Source organism: Phoca vitulina, unplaced genomic scaffold (assembly GCF_004348235.1).
Source record: "Phoca vitulina isolate PV1807 unplaced genomic scaffold, GSC_HSeal_1.0 scaffold24, whole genome shotgun sequence".
NCBI classification, from domain to species: Eukaryota; Metazoa; Chordata; class Mammalia; order Carnivora; family Phocidae; genus Phoca; species Phoca vitulina.
This window is the reverse complement of record NW_022589727.1, coordinates 6724356-6745519: the sequence shown is the minus strand read 5'-3', so window position 1 is coordinate 6745519 and position 21164 is coordinate 6724356. Positions and strand designations below refer to the sequence as shown.

The window sequence follows — 21164 nt, the reverse complement described above, 5'->3', positions numbered from 1 at the left end:
AGGCTTATCAATTTTATCAATCTTTTTAAAGAACTGCTTTTGATTTCATTGATTCTCTATTGATTTCTTATTTTCAATTACATTGATTCCTGCTCTCCTTATTGCTTATTTTCTTCTGCTTCCTTCAGATTTAATTTGCTTTTCTTCTTCTAGTTTCATAAGGTAGACAGGTGATTGGTTTTAGATTTCTTTTTTTATAATATATACATTTACTGCTATAAATTTCCCTTTAAGCACTGCTTTTGCTGTATCTCACAAATTTGGTTATGTTTTCATTTTTATTCAGTTAAAAATATATTTTAGTTTATCTTGAGATTTATTCTCTGATTTACATTTTATTTAGAAGAATATTGTTTAACATCTCCATGTACTTTGGGATTTTTCAGTTATCTTTCCATTTTTGATTTCTACTTTAACTCCACTGTAATCTGAGAATAGACATTGTATGATTTTTATTCTTTTCAATTTTTTAAGGTGTGTTTTGTAGCCCAGAACATGGTCTGTCTTGGTGAATGTAAAGTTAATTTTTGTATAAGGTGTGAGGTTTATGCTGAAATAATTCTTCTAATTCTCCTCCTCCCTTCTCCTTCCTCCTCCTCCTCCTTCTTCTTCTTGTATATGGATGTCCAATTGTTGCAACATTATTTGTTGAAACGGTTATCTATCCCCACTGTATTAACTTCACATCTGTAAAAACTTCAGTTGATCATATTTGTGTTGGTGTATTTCTGGACTCTTATTTTTTCTACTGATCTATCTGTCTATCCTTTACTAATACCACATTGTCTTGATTAGTGTAGCTTTATAGTAAGTCTTAAAACCATGTTATAGGAGCCTTCCAACTTTGTTTTCTTCTTCATAATTGTAGTTCCTTTTCCTTCTCATATAAGAAACTGAGTCTTAGATGAAAAGGTAAAATTACAGAAAAATATAAATTATAATAATGTGAGTAAGAGATTTTACTCTGTTAGCTGTGCCTTTTAATGTTATATTAAAATTTTTCTTGAGGGGCATGTGGGTGGTTCAGTCAGTTAAGTGTCTGACTTCATCTCTGGTCATGATCTCAGAGTACTGGGATTGGAGTCCTGCATTGGGCTCCCCACTCAGCAGGGAGTTTGCTTGTCCCTCTCCCCCTGCTCCTCCCTCCACTCATGTGCTCGCGCATACTCTAACTCTCTCTCTCTGTCTCTCTCTCTCAAATAAATAAAAAAAATATTAAAAAATTGTTCTTGATTGGAGGATCTTTCATATACTCATTGACTTTCTGGTAAATTCTTTAGCCTCCTTTCAAGACGAACTGACTTTGCATAGTATTCATTCTGTGGCTTATAAGCACTTCAGGAAGAAATATGTTAAATTAGAGTTAGCAAAGTCTTGTTGTGATAGCACCTCTGTTGAATGGAAAACAAGAGACAGAAAGGTAAGATTCTGAGTAGTACCCTCAATCCTATGTCTGCACATATCTGATTTTCTCTCCATCTATATCAGTAGTTCTCCTATGGGGTCTGCAGTTTCATAGGCAGGTTCAAGACCACCCTATTATTCTTACTAGCCTTTTTGTTGATGCTTGACAAGTGATTGTGAAGCACTTATAAAATATGCTGTATCTTCTGTAAGTGCTTAAGAAACCTGAATAGTAGCCTAGGTTTGCTTTAGCAATTAGAGAACTTTTGAGAAGAACTATTTTAGGATTCCTGAGAAGACCTATGTAAGGACTCCTGGACCAGTATGGTAATTGGTTATCCTTCTACTTTCTTTTTAAAACCATTCTTTCTTGAATTGGTACCATTCCTTTTCTCCCACCCAGGTAAGGATGATATATAGGGGGAAAAAAGAACCATTAAAAAGACTATAAACAAATATTCCCTATAAACGTTGTTTATAGTCTTTTTAATGGTTGCTATAGTTTAGCATTTAAAAACAGCTTTTTAAACCCTTAAATAATTGTAAGGAATCTAATTTAGTAGTATATGTAAAGAATAATACTACATAACTAAATAGAATATATTCTAGGACCTTGAATGTGGTTCTTATTTTGGAAACCAAAAACAGAATATTCCGTAGCAATATATCAAAGAAGAAAAAGTATGTTATTATCTCAATATATACTGAAAAATTACTTGGTAAAATTAATTTTTTATTCTTGATTTTAGTAAGCCAAAAGAGGAAATACTTAACATAATAAAGAATATCTGGATGGCAAATACTTAATAGTGAAATAATAGATAATTCCTTTTAGATCAGCCTGGGTGGCTCAGTTGGTTAAGAGTCTGCCTTTGGCTCAGGTCATGATCCCAGGGTCCTGGGATCGAGCCCCACATCGGGCTCCCTGCGCAGCAGGGGAGTCCGCTTCTCCTTCTCCCTCTCCCTCTGCCCCTGCTCGTGTGCTCTCTCTCGCTTGCTTGCTCACTCTCTCTCAAATAAATAAATAAAATCTTTAAAAAAAAATAAACCTATAGTTTTAGCATTTCCCTGGAAGTGTTAGCCAATACAATAATATAAGAAAAAATAATACAAATAATAGAAAACACATAAACCCTATCATTATTTATATTCAGTGTAATTGCTCACCCATAAAACCCATAAGAATCAATTGAAAAAATAATCTAAAGAAATTAAGAGAGTTCAATATTGTACAAAACTTAATTACTATAAATCTCTCTACCAGCACTAGCTATTTAAAAGATATAGTGGGGAAGGGGGATTCATTCATATGAGCAATGAAAAAATTAAGGAATTCCTCCTAATAATACACCTAAAAGAAAAATTTTTTCTTTTTTCTTTTTTTTTAAAGATTTTATTTATATATTTGAGAGAGAAAGAGAGAGCATGAGAGGGGAGAGACTCAGAGGGAGAAGCAGGCTCCCCACCGAGCAGGGAGCCCAATGCGGGACTCGATCCTGGAACTCCTGGATCATGACCTGAGCCGAAGGCAGCCGCCCAACCAACTGAGCCACCCAGGCATGCCAAGAAAAATTTTTTTAAAAGTAAATTTTTGAATAAGTAAATAAACAAACAAACCTAAAAGAAATTTATGTAACCTTTCTGAAAATACATTTCCCAGCTAAGATAATTGAGATCTTATATTTATCTATTTCCTGAAACACCAATATGATGACAGAAAGTAAATGCTTTTAAAGGAATAAATTCACAAGAATAAGTACATCAGAAGACTCATCAATATACCAGAGATTTATGTACATTTTTGGAAAATGGAAAATGAATGGAGGATTAGTAACTTGCTAAATAGAACAGAGGAAGCTACCACATAGAAAGCACCAAGAAAGGTATTCACATAGAAAGAGATGGATGTCACAGAACTTTGGAAAATTTTGGGAATTAGAAGCAACATGAACAGTGGAAAGTAGTGATGTGGAGTAGAAGTAAAAATATTATGGAATGGACATGTGAAGTGAGAATTAAAAAACACAGTACCTCTGCCACAGTGCTATATATGGAGTATTAGTCCCAAGCAGAAGACTGGAGACTAACTCTATCTAGAAAATTCAAAAAAAAATAAAAAATAAAAGAAAATTCAACAAAGAAGAGACATTAAGGAATGTTATACTTTGGAAGGTGAGATGAGTCAGTTTGGGCTGAAAATAGGATAAATTCAGAGTCTACAAATGGAAAGGTTGGCTTCCTTCCCTGGCCCAGAAGTAGACCACATCTCCTTACCATGTAGAATATTGGAAGATTCTTCTCTGAAGAAGCTTAACAGTCTCAGAAAAAAGACCTCCACATACTGATATGAGTGGTACATCCAGCTTGGGAAACAATCTGGCAATTCCCTAAAAGGTTAAACATGCTTGTAATCCCACTCCTATGTATCTATCCAAGAGAAATGAACACATATGTCCATGCTGAAATTTGTATTGAGGCACTGTTCACACTAACCAAAGGGTGGAAACAACCTAATGTCTATTGTGTGATGCATGGATCAACAAAATGTGGTCTATCCAAACTGGAATATTATTTGGCAACAAAGAGATAAAATAATTATCTATTATTTCACTATTAAGTATTTGCCATCCAGATATTCTTTATTATGTTTCATGGTTGAACCTTGAAAACATTTGCTAAATGAAAAAGCCAGTCATAAAAGGCTATATATTGTATGGTTTTATTTATATGAAATGTCCAGGCAAATTTATGGAAATAGATAGTAGTTGTCTACGGCCATACCACCCTGAACGCGCCCGATCTCGTCGGAAATAGATAGTAGTTGTCTAGGGCTGGAAGGGTGGGTGAGACTAGGGAGTGACTGCTAATAGGAACAGGGTTTCTTTAGGGGGGAGAGAGTGACTGCTAAACGGAAGAGGGTTTCTTTAGGGGGCAATGAAAATGTTCTCAAATTAAATTATGATGATAGTTGCCTAATTCTTAATAAACTAGAAACCACTGAGCTGTATGCTTTAAATAGATGTAATTTCTGAGTGTATTTTTATTTCAATAAAACAGTTTGAAGTTTATAAAGAAGCAGTCAGCCACACTGAATGCTGCAGAGACATTATGTAAAATAAGTGCTACAAAAAATCCATTTGATTTAACAACATGGAGGTCATTGGTGACTTTGTGATTTCAATTTTAGTGGTGTGGTAGAAGATGAAAGCCAGATTGTAATAAATTGAGAAATGGTTTGGTTATGAAAGGGGAGGTCTTCTTAAGTGCTCTTGATTAACCAGAAAGCAGGAAAAGATTGAAGGTTCCAGAGTGGATAGTCAATACAAAAATGTCCCTAAGAAACATAAATGGAGTGGTTAGTCTTGTCTGAAAGAAGGATCACTTCCTTCAGTGTGAAAGGAGGAAATGATGAGTACTGAAAGACTTGTAAACTTGATAGAGTAAAGACAATTTCTCTTTAATGACCTCTGTTTTCTCTAAAATGGGAAGCAAGGCCATCTGTTTAGGAAAGTAGTGAGAAGGGGAAACGAGGAGAACAAAACAGCTGATTAGAGAAATACAGTAGCTTTGTCAGAAAATGTGTAGCACCCACTTAAGTTTAGTGACAATGAATTTATATTGGATCTGCTCTTTGTTTGCTTGTTTCTTTGAACATTCTTTTATTTACACTAAGTTGCCAAGCTATAACTCACAGAAAAAGCAGACGTTTAGATTCATGCAGCGTTGTGCTTTTGCTAGATTTAGGGGAAAGGACAGAAAGACAGTAGACACATTTTTAAGAGCATTGTTAAATGAGTGATTGGAATGCCAGACCATGAAATTCAAGATGAATAAGGGATGAAGAGCTGGGAAGAAAGTATGCTATTTATGGTCCCACCAGGACAGAGATTTTATATTTGTTCACCACTTTATTCTTAGTTCTTAGAACAATGACTGTTTGAATTAATAGTCTGATGTGACAAATGGGCAGAAAGAGTGGAAATAGTTGAAAAAGCAAGCTTGAAGGTAGCATGTGGGCATCAGGAAGTAGTAGAATGTTTGAATTACTGAATTCAAAAAAGATGCCATTTTAATTGATGACAGGTTCCAGGATATGAAGAGAAGGGCTTGCTGAGAAAATCTTTGACCTGAGATGCCAAGGAACTAAGAAGTCAGAGTGCTGGTCCAGTGTCATTCATGTGATGTTAACATTAGCAAGGATGATGGTAAAAGTTAAATTGAAGGGGAAGACTGAATCAAGTGTTAACATCTTCAGTGATTGAGAGTGAGTGGGTAGATAGATGATATAGATGAAGAGAGGTTGAGAGTGGTAGAGCAGATGACAGGATACTCAGAGCAATAAGAATTTAATGTGGTACTGGGGGAATAGTGATCAAAAAGCAATAATAGAAGCAGAGATGATTCCAATACTACCTTTGGCCATGAAATACATAAGGTATGTTGAGTATAAACAATGCGCACTGAGAATAATGTAGGGAAAGCATTGACCTCAGCAAAGAGCCAGGTTTCAGGAAAAATAGGAGATGAAGGAAGTACTCTAAGAAGAATACAAAATATAGCCAAGTATGTCACGAAGCAGAAGCTCCAGAAGTGTTGGAGGGCATGGGAAGGGATGGGAATAAAGAAGGAGGAAGTACAGAATATAACAGAGATAGCAGTATTTTGCTAACCTGTGATGGATTGTAGTGGAGAATACTCTTTGGGCATTGACCAGTTGAGAGAAGGAATAAGAGACATAGTTGATTTCATCTCAAAAAACCTTTGGACCTAACCTAAGTGCTCTTCATTAAAAATAATGTTGTAAAAAATTGATAAGGAAAAAATAGTTCCAATATATCAAATGAAAAAGGAGTTTGTAAAAACCATATGTGTGGTATCCTTTTTTTGTAAAATGAGAACAAGACTATGTGGATGGGTAATACTTTTCAGAATGTTTGAAATATATTGTGATTTTTTTATTTTGGTAGAGCCACCATTTGAAGATTTATTTTATTTATTTATTTTAGAGAGAGAAAGAGTGGGGAGAAGGGCAGAAGGAGAGAATCTCAAGCAGACTCCCCACCAAGCGTGGACCCTGACGTGGGGCTCTATCCCAGGACCCTGAGATCATGACCTGAGCTGAAACAAAGAGCCAGCCACTTAACCAACTGAGCCACCGAGGTGCCCCACATTGTGATTTCTTAAAAGACTAGCTGTCCAAAAATTTTTAAAAGCTGCTTATGGAGGAAGGTACTAAAATCTAAGCCATTGGACCATTCATTTTTTTCAACAAATATTTAGCACCTACCTTGTGTCAGATACCATTCTTGGCACTGGAGATAGTTATCAGTTATCAAAATAATGACCCCACCCTCATGGAGCTCATTACTGTTGAAAGAGATAGGCAATAAATAATGTATTTTAGGTAGTATTGAGTGATATAAAGAAAATAAAACACCATAATGAGATAAAGTGACTGTGGTATGATGGCTATTTCAGATAGAGCATTTAGGGAAGGCCTCTTTGAGGAGGTGACATTAATGAATAGAGAGATCAAACAAGGTGTGACAGCAGAGCATCCTAAGCAGAGGATACAGCACGTGTTCAGGCCCAGAGGTAGCTGCGTTGATGGAGAGGAGCAGGATTTAAAGGGGGGGAAAATGAGTTCTGTTTAGGATAGTCAGAAATGCCTATTACGCATCCAAGTGGAGAAATCAGGCAGCAGTTGGGGATGTGAGTCTGGAACTTGGGAGCAAGCGTCACATTGGAGCTATATGTTTAGGACATATTGATATTATTAAAAGTCATGTGAACGAATGGAATCACCTAAGATATGAAAGCTGAGGATTGAGCCCTGGGACATGCCATCATTTAAAAGGCGAGAGAAGAGAAGGGTCATCAGGAGAGATCTGAAATCACAGAAGATGATAAAAGGGAATGTGAGGGGAAAGCTCCAGAGGCCGTGTCCTCCTCTGGGTTTTGTCTCAGTGTCTTGCTAGGTCAGAGGCAACCAAAACGAGCGAGGGCTCTAGGAGGACAGAATTAATGTCAGCACAGCCAAGTCCAGATTGCTTCCTGGATGGGACTGGCAGAATAAAGCAAATAAGCCTTCTGCTTATCACCTCTCCATAAGGAAGCTTATAAGTCAGCTTGTGTGCCCGGGGAACTCGGAAGTCCTGGCTCTGTGAGGTACAGACTCAAGAAAGGCCAACACAGTCAATGCCTATGGCTCAAACAGAGTCTTAGTTGTTCCGGGGATGGTATTTTATAGATGTGAATAACTTGCCTATCCCTTTAAATTGTTGAAATACCAAATTCCCATCAGGGTCAGGCCAAGTTAATCAACTTTATAACTAACCTCCTGTCACATGTCACCTCAGCAAACTAAGACACACTGCTCACAGAACACAATTTGATAAACATTGCTCTTTTCTGGTATTTAGTATAAAATGCCATAGGAATTCATTTTTTATTTTGCTTTATTGCATATATAATTCTGGTGTAAAATTGGGTGATTTCTCAAGCTTTGGTTTTTAGTAGCAATCTTTGCTATTTTCTTGCTTTTTAATCTGCCAAATTATTTGGTCTTTCCTGATAGCAAAAGTACTATTAAAACACTTGTTGAATCAAATTAGCTATGAGGTGCTACTGAAATCTGAGGACCTTGTCTACCACAGACTTTCTGATTTTTCTCCCACAGTGTAATCCATGATAGAACATGGCTTCTAGAGAAAGAGAATTTTTATAACAGCAGAACCAAGCAGATAAGCATTTGTACTTTAGGGTAAATGAAATTATTGGCAAAAAGATAGCCCAGTTGATTAGAAATGTGGATATGTTCATGCTGAGTTACAACTAATCATACTATACTTTTAAAATAAAATGTAGTGGCGCCTGGGTGGCTCAGGCGGTTAAACGTCCAACTCTTGGTTTTGGCTCAGGTCATGATCTCAGAGTTGTGAGATAGAGCCCCAAGTTGGGTTCTACGCTGGACCTGGTTAAGAGTCTTTCTCCCTCTCCTTCTGTCCCTCCCCCCATCCACTTGCTCATGCACACACACTCTCTCTCTCTAAAAAAAATAAATAAAAATAAAATAAAATGCAATTGGAAACAGCAACTATTTTCTTCTTTTACTTTGCCTTGAGTTACACATCTGATTTATCTCTGTGGAAAGACTGAAGATACCCAAGTCTAGGAAGTCACGGTGCCTGGAGTAAAAGCCACTTGGCTCTGCCACTCACTTGCTGTGTGACCCTAATCAGTTCACTTATAGCTGTCTGGACCGCAGGTTCCTCATCAGTAAAATAAGAGAATTATTTCAAATTATGTCTAAGACCCAGGCCTCCATGACTAAGCATTACTGTTTGCCAATATCTGGTTCTCCTCCCCGTCTGGAGCTACACAACTAGTTCTGGCCAATCAGATAGAAGGAGAGGTGCTGTGTCACTTCTAGGCTGTGGAAACCTGTGTACAACTCTTCAGTTTCTCTGCCCTGCCAAAACGATAGAGAAGCTTACGTGTTCCAGGTGATGTAGCCAGAAGATAGTGGAGCCACTCTGCCTGGACCTACTTTGAGCCTATAACATAAGCATGACATATATTTGAGTTATATGAAGCCATTGGAATTTGACATTAATTCATTCTGCCGCATAACTTATCCTAATACATCAGATCTAACTTTCTATGGTTTTGTGGGTCATTCTTTCCATATTATGAAGATTTTTTCTACTATATTGTATCTGAATAAGAGTACTATGAAGGAACTTGAAGTCCACAACTTTTTTTTCAAATGATCAAATAAGTTGGTACCTATTAAATCAGTCTTTAAACACAAATCCCTATCATTACTCTCTATTTTAGCTTGCGTCTCTGAAAGATTGATTTCTGACATACTTTCTGATCCCCAATTATTTGGGTTCTGTTTTTTAACAGAGAAAGCAGCTGGTTTATTTCCTCATTCAGAGTATCTCTCCCTAGCTGTTTTAGGCATGAAATTGTATAGAAAAATACACCTTTCCATTATTTCTTGCTTTTCAATAAGTTTTGACAGTCTGTATAAAGAGGTGACTGTTACCATAAGACTGCCACATGTCTCTAAGGAAGGTTCAAACAAAGCCTATTCCTTGAGCATGAAGTAGGTCTCTCTTTCTGGAAACTTTCTTGGAAACAGTACCCAACTGATTGGCTTACACCTGAAATGAAGATGTTTTGGTTGAACACAGTAACCATTGTTTTGAATGGCAGAGATAATTGTATTGAAATAGTGCCTTAATGCTTTGAGAATAAAATCTGCAACAACAACAAAAAAAAATTCTGCTCAAAAGAATTTCAATTTACAGCTTTTCATACCATAGAAAATATGACATTTCCATGCCTGAGATATTAGTCTGATCTTGCCTGGAACTTGAGAGCAGGCCAGCTACATAACTTATGAGACCAATGCAAAATGAAAATGTGGGACCCCTTGTTCAAAAAGTAAGATGAAGAAAAAAAGTAGGATGAAAATGTACAGTTAAAGATAGTAAAATACAAAGCTTTTTCCTTTAAGAAGAAATTTATAAATCATGACCAATAGCACAAACCTACAGATAGCAAAAAAAATGTTTATTTTTGAGGTCATGATTTTATGTAATAAATAATACTTTAGTAATGTGATAACTTGACTGATCATGATCATCAAAATCGATACATTTAGCAACTTTATTTTAAATGATACAATTAAAAGCAAATCAGTCACTCTTGGCAAATGAAAGATCACACATAATTTTTGGTAATTTTTAATTTTGAGAAGAATCTTTCTGCTGATACAACTGACAGTGGAGCTGTTGGGAGTATTTTATAGGCTGTGGCAACACTAGGATAGGTTTCTGATAAATGATTTCAAAATATAAATTCTAGTATCTCTTGAGCTGATGACAGACAATTTTTCTAAAAAGGTACAACTCTTTATACACATTAGTTTTATGTATGTCAAAAATCTAATTTTAAATATAAGTTTGTTCGATGTTGTTTTTCTCTGGTATGTCCCGTAGCTTATAGAGGTCATACAAGAAACCAAAATCACTTAACGATTTGTATATAATTCAAAACTCCTACCTATGCTTTCTATTGCAGTATCTTCCATGACAAAGAAAAATTAATTTTACAATTGTCATCCTCATTAATTGGTTCATTTGAAGCTGCATATGAAAATAGTATTGTTTTCCATCAGATGCAACAATCTTTACATTTAATTTCTAAACCCATGGATATTTACTTTGCAATGGTGCAGCTGGTTTTTTGGGGGGGTGGGTTTCTGGGTTTTTTGTTTTTTGTTGTTTCTTTTTTTTTTTAGAGAGAGAGAGCACACATGTGAGTGGGGGGAAGGGTCAAAGGGCAGAGGGAGAGAGAATCCTAAGCAAGCTCCATGCCCATGCACAGAGCCTGATGCGGGGCTCGATCTCAGGACCCTGAGATCATGACCAAATCCGAAATCAAGAGTCTGACACTTAACCGACTGAGCCACCCAGGCGCCCCAGGGCAGCAGGTTTTAAAACCTGATTCTAGGGGCGCCTGGGTGGCTCAGTCGTTAAGCGTCTGCCTTCGGCTCAGGTCGTGATCCTGGGGTCCTGGGATCGAGCCCCGCATCGGGCTCCCTGCTCTGCGGGAAGCCTGCTTCTCCCTCTCCCACTCCCCCTACTTGTGTTCCTTCTCTCGCTGTGTCTCTCTGTGAAATAAATAAATAAAATCTTTAAAAAAAAATAAAAAAAAAATAAAAAAAACCTGATTCTAAACTCTTTGAAGAATTCTTATATCTCTTCTTATATCTGTGTATGCTTTTATATTATAATATTTTACTGATGTATATTGCGTAAATGCTACCATTCTCATCTCAGTGCCCAGGCCAGAGAGCTAGTATTTTTTTTATTATAATTTTTTTTTTATGACTGAACTACTATAAATCCACAAGCAGTGGTTCAGACACAGTGCTTCCGAAGTAGTTCACCCCTCCCCGCCGAGCGCAAGCTGCATCAGGGAGAGTGCAGACTCCCCCACCTCTGCTCAGGCATCAGGAGACAGAAGGGGCCATTTACTGCTGAGCGCCAGTATTTTGCCTTGGGGATGGGTTCTGGGAAAAGACAGGCAAGCCAGCAAGTGCTACCACGACTGCTGCTTCTGCTGCCACCATCATCATCACCAGAATGGGCCCAGGTCCCAGCCCCAGCCACACCCTCAGAGCCCTGCAGCGCCCCAGGCTGCTTTGGGCAGGAATGTGCACACCAGGCCTGCAGGCAGGCAGGCCAACTGTTTGGCATACACACTGCCCATTGTCCACTGTGCCTGTGGACCTGGACCCACATACGTGTACCCAGCTTATCTCCTCTGTTCACACACCTGCTCCCTTGTCCCATCAGACTTCATTTGTAAAACACAAAGTCAAAGATAAAATCAAGAGTTTCAAGACCACAACAGAAGAGCATTAAGCCAAGTCCATGGCCATGTGCGACTGCTCGAGACTTCATGGTACATCTGTAGAGATTACTTGGCCCCTTGTATGAATGAGTATGGAGACAGATACATTTATGCCTTTGGCTTTCCCTAATGGGAATACATGCAAATGGGTCATGGATGAGGGTGTTACTGACCACTAGTAGTTTCTCTGTCTCTCTGCTGCTTAAGCCTACCCTTTTTGATGAAAATGCTGGACACCAAGGCAGTCTTTCTTTGGAGGGAGCTCTTCATAGATTCAGATGAGAGTTTCTTTTCCCAAGATTGTAGAGAGAATGGGAGTGAGATAGCAGGACGGAACTAGCATTTATTATTTATGTTAATTTATACCAACCGACTCATTTAATCCTAACAGGAGCTCTGTTATTCCCTTATGCATGAAAATCTGAACTGAGAGGTTGAAGAACTTTCCCAAGATCACACAGCCTGAAAATGGTAGAGCAGAGATTTAAACCAGGAAGCTTTAATGTCCTGAATGAGAGCACTGGAGACAAATTACCTGGGTCCAAATCCTGACTGTGCCATATAATGGCTTCATGTTGGATGAGTTCCTTCCCTGAGCCTCGGTTTCCTCGTGTATATACTAGAGATCAGACTAGTAGCGTACCTACTTCATGTTCAGAGGGTTAAATGAAGGTTGAATACATGTAAAGCATTAAGAACAGTGCCTGGGGGACACCTGGGTGGCTTAGTCAGTTAAGCGTTGGCCTTCGGCTCAGGTCATGATCCCAGGGTCCTGGGGTGGAGCCCCACATCGGGTTCCCTGCTCAGCGGGGAGCCTGCTTCTCCTCTCCCTCTGCCTGCCGCTTTGCCTACTTGTGCTCTCTCTATCAAATAAATAAATAAAATCTTTAAAAAAAAAAAAAAAAAACAGTGCCTGGCACTTAGTAAGCCTACAGTAAATCTACTAGTGCCAGCATTACTGTTGTCACCGTTCCTTTGCCCACTCCACAGCCTCTCTTCACAGCTGAGAAAAGAATGTTGGTGATCAGCAGAAGAGAAGAGCTTACAGGCAGGCAGCGGGGGCCGTCTGCTGTTTACCCTCCCTAAAATTCCCCTCGCGGGCCCTCTTACACGTGATGTGATCGGTGATCTGATTCTTGCTCCCGGCAGCCCATCTCTGTAGGCTTCTTGGATTCTAATGTTCCACTGGTCTGATCATTTTCTGTCTGGTTTGTGCGTGTTGCAGATATGAGACATCTCTGCTGGATTTGGTTCAATCTCTGAGTCCAAAGTCTGCTCCCAAACCTCAGCCCCATCCCTCCAGAGAAGCTGGGGCCTGGAATCACAGTACTCGTCGACTCAGTCCTCGAAAATCAACCTGGAACAAGATGGGGACAGGCAGGACGCCCGAAGACCTAGAGGAGAATCAAATTCTGGAAGATATCTTTTTCATTTGACGTTGAAACACATGCTACAAAATTTCCATCCGAAATGTGTGGGCTTCTTTATATCCTGATCTAGGATTTTAAATTATTTGATTGCAAAGTAACCGTGTCTCTCCTTTCACAGGGGCCTCTCTCGCTAACATCCTGTTACATGTTGAACGTAGTAATCATGCTACAAACCCAGAGTGGTTTTGATCAGACCCATCAGAAGGTAACACATTAAGGGGTGGTAAGGGTGGAGGGCAGTATCTTTTCTATGCCAAGCAGAGATTAGAAAATTAACATAGGACACTTTCTACATGCAAAGGCCTTTGGATATTCAGCCTCATTTCCAGAGTGTTTCCTTCTCAATACTTTGTTAGAAGAGGTTGGCTTTCTTTTGTACACAAGGAAGACCTTTTCACGGAAAGATTCCCTCTGATTTAAAAGTAGCTCTTTTGTAACATAAGCAGTTTCAGAAAGACAGACTCTTTACCTCTCCACCTCTGTTCCCTCATTGCCTACTTCTATGCACGTGTAGTCATTTAATTCCGAAGTTGGAATTGGTGCCCTACCGTCACAAGCAACAATGAGGACCAATTGTGAGTCAGTTCCAGTGGTCATCAGCCCTTAACCAAAGGGCACAATGGGCTGGAGGGAGGGATCCAACCAACCCTTGGAAACCAGCATTAAGTCACTTAACAGAGTGACTGCCCTCAGGAAATAAAATGGAGGCACAGGACTGACATGTTTTTCCTGACATCCACCCATTTCCCAGGAAAAATAAGAGCAAGAGCTCAGTACTTTTTATTGACCTAAGTGTCTATATTTGTGAGCTGCCCAGGGCTGTGTCTGGGGGAGAAGCCACTAGAGAGGGGCATCAGCTGCCACAGGCTGAGAGGCTTTCCCTGGTCCTCCCTCTTACTTCATGAGGACCAAAGGCCCTGGGTTGATCAGGCCTTTTGGGTGCTCTGCTCAGAGTCACTGTCCCATGACCCCAAAGAACCATCTCTACTTGCCAGATTCTTCTCCGCCACCCCCAAGCAGAATCCTCCTGGTCTTTCCAATCTTTCCCACTGGGTCCTCCATTTGACCCAGAGAAGGTCTATGGAAGAAGTACACTTGAGACCTCATTCTCTCTCTGTTCTCCTATTTGGCAGAGCTCTTGAGATGGGTCCTTCAGCTTACAGTGGGCTCTAGTGCGCTCTCATGCTGATGGGCAGCATGATGAGCCTGGTAGAGCCAGTGAGTTAACAACCTCCCAGTCATTGGAAGTCAGGGAGGTGTGTCCCCAGATGTGTCTACTTGATGACTTTATTTGATCTGGAGGGTGTCGCTTTCTGTTTGTCTCTCCCTTTCACCGAATGCCAGGCCTGAAATGGGATCAAGAGTCTTTGTCAGTCAGCATTGGTAGCCAAGGTCAGACCACCCAGGGTGAACTGCATTTAGTGAGCCTGCATGGCTTCCCTGAATTCTTTATCAAAACTAGATATCAACCTACAAAAGCCTTGTTAAACAGATTCCTTATCTGGGTAGATCAAAATCTCATTGTCTCTTCAGGCTGAGGCCCTAGCACCTTTACTCAGCCTTCCTTCACTTGGGTCTTTTTGCTCTTGGGGGAAGATAAGAATGGGATCTACCAACACCAGTCCTTAATCTGAGGTCAGGATTGACTGACTAGTTTTAGGCATCCAATTGAAAAGTTGAAAAAACACTGCAGATTAAAGTATCCTTTTAAAGTTCACCCCATGACAGAAACGGAGTCAATTTCATACCATTTCACAAAGCATTTGGAAAATTGAGTTTCCTTTGGTGTGGCAAATGGGAAGAAACAAACTGAGTACCCTCAGCCATTTTCTCAATTAAATTTAGGTTTCCAGAACTTATCTTTTCCTTGCCCCAGGTGTCAAGAGCACCTTAAGTACATCCAATTCCCTTGGATCGGCCATAACTATACTCCACCATTTGGACACCAGTGCCTTTACAGGTCTCTAGAATAAGGGGGTGCCAGGAGGACCAAGAAAATGATTATGATTTCTTTAAGAAGCTTGTTTGCCTTTAGAAGAATCATAAATGAGACAAACTAAGGGCTTTTGGCAGGGGGCGGGGGTGGTCACGTGCCACAGATTGGAGTTTAAGTGCTTCTTTACCTCCCCCTGCATAAGCAGTTTGGAAGAGCAAAGATGGGTTTTCAGCAGAGCGTCAACATATTTTTCATATGCTACATCCCCCCCACCAGTTGCCTTTCTCTATCCTGTAGGCCCTTCCTGTGTGTCAGGGCAATAGGATGTGAATTTGTGTCTAATCCAATGTCTTCCTTATGAACTGAACAGTGTATGTTAACGTCTTCATCTGTCTGACTTTGAGATATATATATATATGAAAAGGTTGTTGTAGAGCCTTGAGGCTGTTGTGGAGCCTGGAAGCTTGACCTACTTGCAGATATCCTCCAGAGAGAGGGTCTGACACAGAGGAGTCTGCCTTTCTTCCTGGTAAAGTGCTCCCAATAGTGACTGGTTGCCTCCAGCTGCTTCCTCAGATCAAGACTAGACACATATTAGGGGTGCTGCAGATAATGCCCCAACATTGCCCACTCTGCTGCCCCCCATCCTGTGAGAGAAAAACCAATCCGTGTTTGCAAAATGGCATAGGACAAAGTATGTCCATTGAAGCTCCTACAGGGGCCCAAAGTGCTTGATTTAGGAAACGAAGGTCAATCAAGGAAAAGCTTTTTCTGGCAGTCATCCTTCACGTAGGCACACTTATGTTCATCCAAACCTGCTCCCCCGTGGACTTATCTAGAAAACCCCAAACATCATAGGGAAGGGAGGGGTTCTCTCCTCCCTCAGAGCCACTCTTTCCACTCGGCCCTGCTCCCAGCATCATGGCCAGAGACTCTGGGAAGAGATAGGCCTAAAGGAGAGGAGCTGGAAAAAGTCTGTGGTCATTAGTGAGGTGGATGGAGGCTATGGCAGACCCCTCCCAGTGCATGCTTTATCCTCACCTCAGAGAGTATTGTTTTTACTGCGGGCAACTGTTTATATACGTATGAGATTTTAAGTTAATAAATTATCTCCATGGCTATTTTCCCCATGTGGTCTTGATATCGAGTTGTCCCTTCAACACCCCTCATCAGATCAGTGGGGCAGAGCTTGAAAGCAAGAACAGTGCCCCAGGTTATCAGATGTTATTCTCCTCAGTATGTGTTAAAACAGCCGAAGCTTGGGTCAACAGAAACAAAACGGTTTGCCATATCCTGATAGGTTTTCCTGGTTGACTTCAGCTCGCTCCCATCACGTGGACACCAAGTCTCCTCTAGGTTGTGTGGTTGCTGGAATGGAAGTTTCGATCTTTGTGCACCTCTGAGTCCCTTCCATGTGCCTGTCACCCAAACTACTCAGCAAGGAAGAACTATCACAGCCCTTTGAGACAGGAAAAATGGTCCTGTCTAGTTGGCTTTAGGTGCTAAGAGATGTTAGGTGAGGGCTTGTGTGCCTGAAATGCCCAGTTTTGAGATCATACTGGTAGATTCAATTAACAGCCGGAGACCCTCTCCTGCCCCTTGTTCCCCTGGTCAACCTAGCACCTCCACCTGCCCAAGGAGACTGCAGGTGCCCCTCAGAGGCAGAGGTGGTGAGAACATAATCATCACTCAACCAACTCCAAGCCCTATGCACCATCTTATTCAATGCTTATGAGAGTCATACTTTTAAGAAATCATTTGCATATGTGTTACTTCTAAGCCACCTCAATTCCTTGATGGAATGAGGACAGGGATACATCTTTGCACACCTAAGTTTTCAAGGTGTCACCCTGTGCACCAATAATGAAAATGAAGCATAACAAACCCTAACTAAGGTCATCAGCTAGTAAAGATTAGAATTCCAACTCAGAATCTGGGGGTGGGAGGGTCATTATTCCCATCCCCCTCCTCCTCCTTCCAGTCAAATTCCCAAGTAGTATCAAGTCCACCTCCTACTTCTCAACCCGCCCCTTCGCTCTGTCTCTGCTGGTGCAACAGTCTGGATTGGTCTTCCTGCCAGACGGCCTGCATTCATCCTTGAACAAGTGACTCTACCCTTCTTTGCCTCACACTTATCTTTAAATGGGGATCACAACAGAACCTACCACGAGAGGTTATTGGAGAGTGCAGTGAACTAATGCACGTCGAGTGCTCAGCACAGATAAATAAGCACTCATAAGGGTTACCTGTTACTGTTCTCCAGGAGGCTACCAGGGTCATCTTGCCATGTCACACCCTGGCTTAAAAGTGTTGGATAGTTCCAGTACTTAGTTTCCTATTGCGCTTAAGAAAGCTTGGCCTTCTGAGCATAATGCACGAGGACCTTCATGGTTTGGCCCACTGTAGACTTCCGGCCCCTTCATTTCCCCACTGTTTCTTTCTCTTGACTTCTGTGCTGTGAACTTCCATAGTTCCTGAAGGCACTATGATATCCTTCTCCTGACCTTCTTGTGAGGTTTCTTAGCTGTTTGTACATCCTTTATCACCACACTTGCTGTGCTAGAAATGCCTGTTTATTTGATTCCCTCCTTTAGATGGTAGGCCCCGTGGTGGCCAGGATAAGATGTAGGTCTTAGCCATCACTCACTCCCAAGAACTTAGTATGGTTCCTGGCACGTTGTAGGCTCTCATCATTATTTATCAGTTAGATGGATAGGTAGGTGCATGGGTGAAAGGGAGGGAGCGGAGGGAGGGAAGGAAGCCATTAAACAGATCTGTGCCTCCAAAGTCCAGTATTCTGTACTATGCCAGGCTGCTTGCCCCTCTCTCATAAAGGAGAAAGTGAGGGCTGTACTGAGGGGCTTAGGGACACCTCCATTGCTCCCTCCTCATTCCCACACTGACTCGCATTTTCTTTCTAGAACAAACCTAAGATTTATAACTTTCTTGCTTAAAAATCCAAAGGACTCCACAATGCTTACAGGGCAAGGAGCATACCCCTTAGAGTGACATACCAGGACTCAGCATCTGACCTCATCTCCCTCCTTTCTCTGCTACGTTCACCTTTGCAACTCACAGCTGTTGGCCACCTCCCAAAGACATGCTGCTCTTTCCTATCTGTGTGACTTTTCCACATCTCTCTCTCTGTGTCATGGATGAATCTTTCCAGACCTAGCTCAGTTGTCACCACTTCCATATTTTCCTGATCCCGCCCTCCCTCCAGGCATCCTTATAGACTCTTTTCTCCTGGCTCCAATAATGCTCCAGGAGCCTTCCGTCATATCCCACCTCAAACTGTGCTGTATTGTTTGTCTCCCTGTTAGAACAGTAAGTGTCCAAAGGTGACAAATACTGACCTTGGAGTCAACTCAGACTTCCCACTTGTGAGCTGTACACATTGAGACAGGTTATGCCTTATAAATTTAAACTGGATTATAAAGTTAAGCTTTATAAGTTATACTCTCTAAGCCTCAGATAGAACAATTTATAAAATTATTTGTCAAAAGGGGGTGGTCATTCCTACCTTACAAGTTGGTGCCTGGAATGCTGATCTAGCCCAGAGGAAAGCGAGAGTGATAAGGCAAAAGTGTCGATGCAAGGAGGCCCAGGCAGGGTTTCCAGAGGAGCCAGAGGGGGGCTCCGTGGAATGTAAGAGACTGGAAGACCCAGGAGTAAAGAGCATTGTTGGGGTTTGTGAGAGAAGAAGAGGCGCGTGGCTGGAAGCCCAGGGCCCAGGCAGGGCGTGGGCACCGGCCTCTCCCTCCCCTTCCTCTGCGCTCCACAGCTGGTGGCCTTGGCGGGCACCTCACTGGCGCCACCGCGCAGACAGTGGCCTGACCCCCTGACCAGGGCGTCCACAGTCCAGGGTCCTGCGCCTGCGCTGCAGTTCTGCGCTGTGCTCTTCCCCGCTCCGTGTCCTTCTCTTCCCCAGTGCTGAGATGAGGAGCTGGAGGTAGGGAAGGTCGGCTGTCCTGCTGCTCGTCGCTGCCGCCTGAGGCTGGATGAACTCCACAGCCCCGGTTTGCAGCCTTCTCCTCCCAGCCGGATGTGATCTAAGCGCGTTGGATTTATATAATATTGGGAAATGGTAAACTGCGTAAATTTGCTATGTTTTCCGTGGACAGTTATTTATGGAGAGGCATTTTTAACTCAAGTGCAGAAGTGTTAAATCATTATAATAAATTCATGCTATTCAGACTTTCTTACGTTGTAATAAATTTTTTCTAAGCGTGAATGAGGAGATCCATGATTCCTCTAATATACCATTATGTATTTCTTCTCAAAATGACACAACTTACTATATCAACTGGGACAATAATAGAAGGAGATTTACTGTGTTGGAGGAAAAAAGTCAAGTAGCAATGAGTGTCAGAAGGGTCTCGGGAGCAGGGACCCCCAGCAGACTTTCTCCCTGCCTCTCAGACGTGGCAGGTGTCGCTGCAGCAGGGGAGGGCCTGGCGAGGGGTGCAACCCCACATCTGCTAGCTGAGCTTCAGGAAAAAGCAGAAAAATGGGCCCGGGGCCCAAGGACTTCTGTCCCCCACTGGGGGGAGGGAGGTTGGAGTGGGCTGTCTCAGAAAGGAAAAGTCCCCCAGTCTTCCAAAACCATCTGTCTGGGGAAAGAGCTGCCCTCTCATCACCCGCCTCCCACCTCACTCCTCACCTGGATGCTCACCGGACCGGAGGATTCATAGCTTTCATCCGATTCAAAACGTTCAGGACACTCTGGTCTTCAGTGAACCGATTGTCCACTCTGCCCTAGGCAAAGTCCAGTGACATCGTTCCCGACCCCCAGCAGCACACAAGAGCTCCGTCCGGCTGCAGCCACAGCTCCCACAGGCCAGACGTCACAGAGGCCTGAACAGGGGCTCCTGCGAGGGGGGCTTCAGTCAGAATCTTCCCCGGAGATGGGACATTTTGGTTGGGCAAAGGCAGGGAAGGAAGGGTTCTGGGCAGACGAGCCATGTGTCAAAGGCATGGAGACAGAGACCCCCAGAGTGAGTCCGCTGTGGCGCAGCCTTGAATGCTAAGCCTGGGGCTTAAACTCAGAGGAGCAGCAGGGTCCCGTGGAAAGAGACCTGCATCGATGCCAACCATTGCTGCTTCCCAGCTGCGGCTCGCCTCCCCACGCAGGGCGCCCGGTTCCCTCCTCCGTGGGGAGGGGAACCCGGCCCTGCAATGCCTGGTCCACGTGGCTGACGGCTCTCTTCAGGCGAACTTCAAACTGGCCGCCTTTTTTTCATTCTATTGTGAAGCCAGACTTAACGTAGACGTTTTGGAAACAATACAAAGAATTTCTGTATGCCCTTCACCCATAATCCCCAAGTGTTAACATTTTAACTCATTTGCTTTATCATTCCCTCTTTCTCACACATATATAAACACATATATCATTGATTTTTTGTCAAGTACTCGAGAGTAAGTTGCCGACAGAATACTCTCCTTTCCCCTACGAGTTTAGCATGGCTGTCCTACAAACAGGGCTTTCTCTTACAGCGAGCCCAGGCTGGAGGCTAACATGAACACGGTACCATCATCTACTCTGCAGACCTTGACTGAAGTTTGCCAGATTTCCTTCCTAGCTTCCAAGTTTCCTTTCCCTAAATATCCTTCTTAACAAAAGAGAAACGATTCTGGCCCCAGATCGTAAGTTGCATTTAGCTATTGTGTCTCTGAGTACAATCCACTTGTTTTGTAAAATGTTCCCCAATTTGGGCTTGTCTGATGTTTTCATAGGATTACATTCAGGTTATGCATTTTCAGCAGGAAAAAGTGATGCTGAGTCCTCAGTACATCATAGCAGAAGGCCCATGATAGCTCTTTCCTTCATTCCAGGGGATGTTAACTTTAATCACCCGGTTAAGGTACAATTATACAATTATTAACTTTTCCTTGTAATTTATTAGTGTGGGAAGGGGGGGGTACTCTGAGACTATGTAAATATTGTTTCTCTTCTATCCTTT

General features: G+C 41.8%; 1 protein-coding gene across 4 annotated transcripts in view; it reads left to right on the top strand.

The window, feature by feature from the left end:
• Nucleotides 1–19507, top strand: part of KIAA1328 (KIAA1328 ortholog) — a 357595-nt gene extending 338088 nt beyond the window's left edge. For all 4 annotated transcript variants that reach the window (XM_032421314.1, XM_032421311.1, XM_032421316.1 and 1 more), the window contains one exon: nucleotides 13061–19507. In XM_032421314.1, coding sequence (XP_032277205.1) covers nucleotides 13061–13271 — 211 coding nt within the window. In that variant the 3' untranslated portion in view covers nucleotides 13272–19507. The remainder of the gene's footprint in view (nucleotides 1–13060) is intronic.
• The last annotated feature ends 1657 nt before the right edge of the window (nucleotides 19508–21164 follow it).